At 39.9% G+C, this 2,504-nt stretch overlaps 1 protein-coding gene across 1 annotated transcript in view; it reads left to right on the top strand.

Annotated features, from left to right (window-relative positions):
• The first annotated feature begins 6 nt into the window (after positions 1-6).
• LOC105313467 (calmodulin-binding receptor-like cytoplasmic kinase 2) overlaps positions 7-2,504 on the top strand; it is a 2,815-nt gene continuing 317 nt past the window's right edge. Inside the window, exon 1 of the mRNA XM_011406924.2 lies at positions 7-325. Coding sequence (XP_011405226.1) covers positions 52-325 — 274 coding nt within the window. The 5' untranslated portion in view covers positions 7-51. The remainder of the gene's footprint in view (positions 326-2,504) is intronic.

The raw sequence follows: 2,504 nt of genomic DNA, 5'->3' as shown, positions 1-2,504 counted from the left end.
CAGTTCATAGGAGCGACTACAGAGGGTAATCCAATCATCCTGACAGAGCTAATGCCAACCAGCCTAAGAAAGGAATTAGAGAGTGGAGGAGTGGCCTATCCAGCCATACTGAGCATCAGTTTAGATGTAGCCTGTGCTCTCAATTACCTTCATCTCTTCAAGCCTCATCCTATACTACATAGAGATGTCAGCAGTGCTAATGTACTCCTTCAACCAGTAGGAGTTGGTTGGAGGGCTAAAGTATCAGATTATGGTACAGTTAGTCTCCAGCCACTTACCAGTACATGCTCTCCTGGTAATCCTGTCTATTCAGCACCTGAAGCAGGCAATCCAAGGGAACATTCTCCTGCAATGGATGTCTTCAGTTATGGTGTCCTCCTTATAGAGATGGTCGTTTGCCAGTTTCCAGACGTAGGAAAGAGAGTGGCTCAGATTAAAGCTATCAAGAGGCCGACATTGAAGAATCTCATTGAACGTTGTCTGATAGAGATCTACAAAGATCGTCCAACAATGTCTGACATTATAAAAGAAATAAAAGAAAAACTTGAGTGAAGTAGTGAATTAGTTTTGCACTAATTAATTATTAGTTTAATTTAGTTTTGTGTGATATTTTGACTACTCTATTGTGTTTTGTATTTTTTGAAAATTAAAAAAAAATTTTTAAAAAGATCTTCATCAAAATTCAATATCGTGCACACCTTGAGCAGCTAACGCCCACACAATTAAGTTACACCTTGAGCTAATGCCCACACAACTTGAGCTAAAACTCGTCATACAAGACAAAGAGAGGCAACAAGAGTAGGTTATTATCAGGTTTCAATGTTGATATGTTAACTAAAGCAGTAGCTCTATCATCAAGACAAAGACAAAAGCTACTAAGACAAGTAGCAGGCCCGTAGCCAGGGGGGGTTCGGGGGGTTCGGACGAACCCCCTGTTGTAGCTGCAAAAAAGTTTTAGATTAGCTCCTGTCATGAAGAACAGCACTGCAAAAGCAGGATTAGCATTTTGGCAACAGGGAGAAGCACAGATAGCCATTTTAGCTGAGTCAGCACATGGCTGAGATGCGTGAATCAAGACCACGCCTACCAACCACGCCCATTTTGCCAAAATTTCCGCTTCTCGCTTCGCGCGCAGCAATTTTCGAACCCCCTATTTTAAGTTCCTGGCTACGGCCCTGAGTAGAGCATACTAATAATAACTAATAATACTCTATTACTCTATTCCTCAATACATGTACAGTTTAAATGCACTCCAGCTGTGTCCTGTCTCCACAGTTTCTGTGATAAAGGAGCATGGGCTGATCCTGCTCTTCGTCCAATGCTTGAGTATTGTGGATACAGACTGCTTAATGGTCACATACAGTTATACAGAGGAACCAATGATAGGAATGTAATGGGTAGAGATGTGATCAGGTCTACCACAATGGCTGTACTTGCTGTTGATATTATACTACATAAAGACACTGAAGGAACAATATTATAATAATAACAATAACAACAATAACAACAACGAGACACCTACGGTGCTTGGACTCGCCGCCAAAACTGCTTTGTAATCTTCCAAAAAACCACTGAGATGCAAAGAGCTAGTGATTCATGGTTTGTATGACTGTCATGCACTCATGCTGCTCCTGCATCTACCAGACTCATGGATCGAAATTATTTGATTTTATTTGATTTCATAAATATGCACATTGACTATTATAACTTCAATAAAAAATTAAAGTAAAATTGTAAATATTTGAAGGACAGGGACTTATGCCTTTGCCCCTATAGGGCCCTAGTAGGAGACAAGGACACAAGCCCCTTCCAAAAATTTCTTTTTTAGTCTTGTTGGTATGTGACTAACATTAGTTCATACCTTAGCTATTTATACTAACTGTACATGATCATATCATTGTGGGTTGTACTCCAAGAATAATGATTAAAGGGACACGTTCACGGAAATAGAATGCACACGTTACTGTAGAGGAAGTAAACATTAAATTGGGCGTGCAACAGATCATTAATTAATAGTTATGACACGTGTAGAGAGTAGAGACAGCAATCAGTCGCAGAACCAGGAGTAGGCATCTGTAGAACACTTCTCTCGAACAGAATTAGCTCTTTTGCCACCCCAAGATACTCTTTTTAGTGAAGAAACACCAGGAATATTTACAAGTAGCCACTCGAGTAGCCATTTTGCCTTAATTATTAGGGGCGCGGCCGCACATTATGAATAGTTATCAACACTAAACGTCATCATTAATGATGTCATCTTGAAAAACAGGCCAGTTTTTCAAGATGACGTGCTTCCGTGCGTGTGTCCCTTTAATACAACATCAAAGAGTTGCTAGCCACAGATCACGTGATAGTTATGAAGATTGAAGAAACAAAATGGCCTTAGTATGACATGTGACTGAAGAAGCTTAAAGTTTGTTTCTTCTCACGAATGAGTTATGATAGAAAAGATGGCACAATACTGTTGCCTAGGTAGATGTGAGTGAGTTGACAGAGTTTAGTAC

This window comes from Amphimedon queenslandica, unplaced genomic scaffold, assembly GCF_000090795.2.
Source record: "Amphimedon queenslandica unplaced genomic scaffold, v1.1 AMPQUscaffold_13299, whole genome shotgun sequence".
In the NCBI taxonomy this organism is placed as follows: domain Eukaryota; kingdom Metazoa; phylum Porifera; class Demospongiae; order Haplosclerida; family Niphatidae; genus Amphimedon; species Amphimedon queenslandica.
This window is presented reverse-complemented; position numbering and strand designations above follow the sequence as displayed.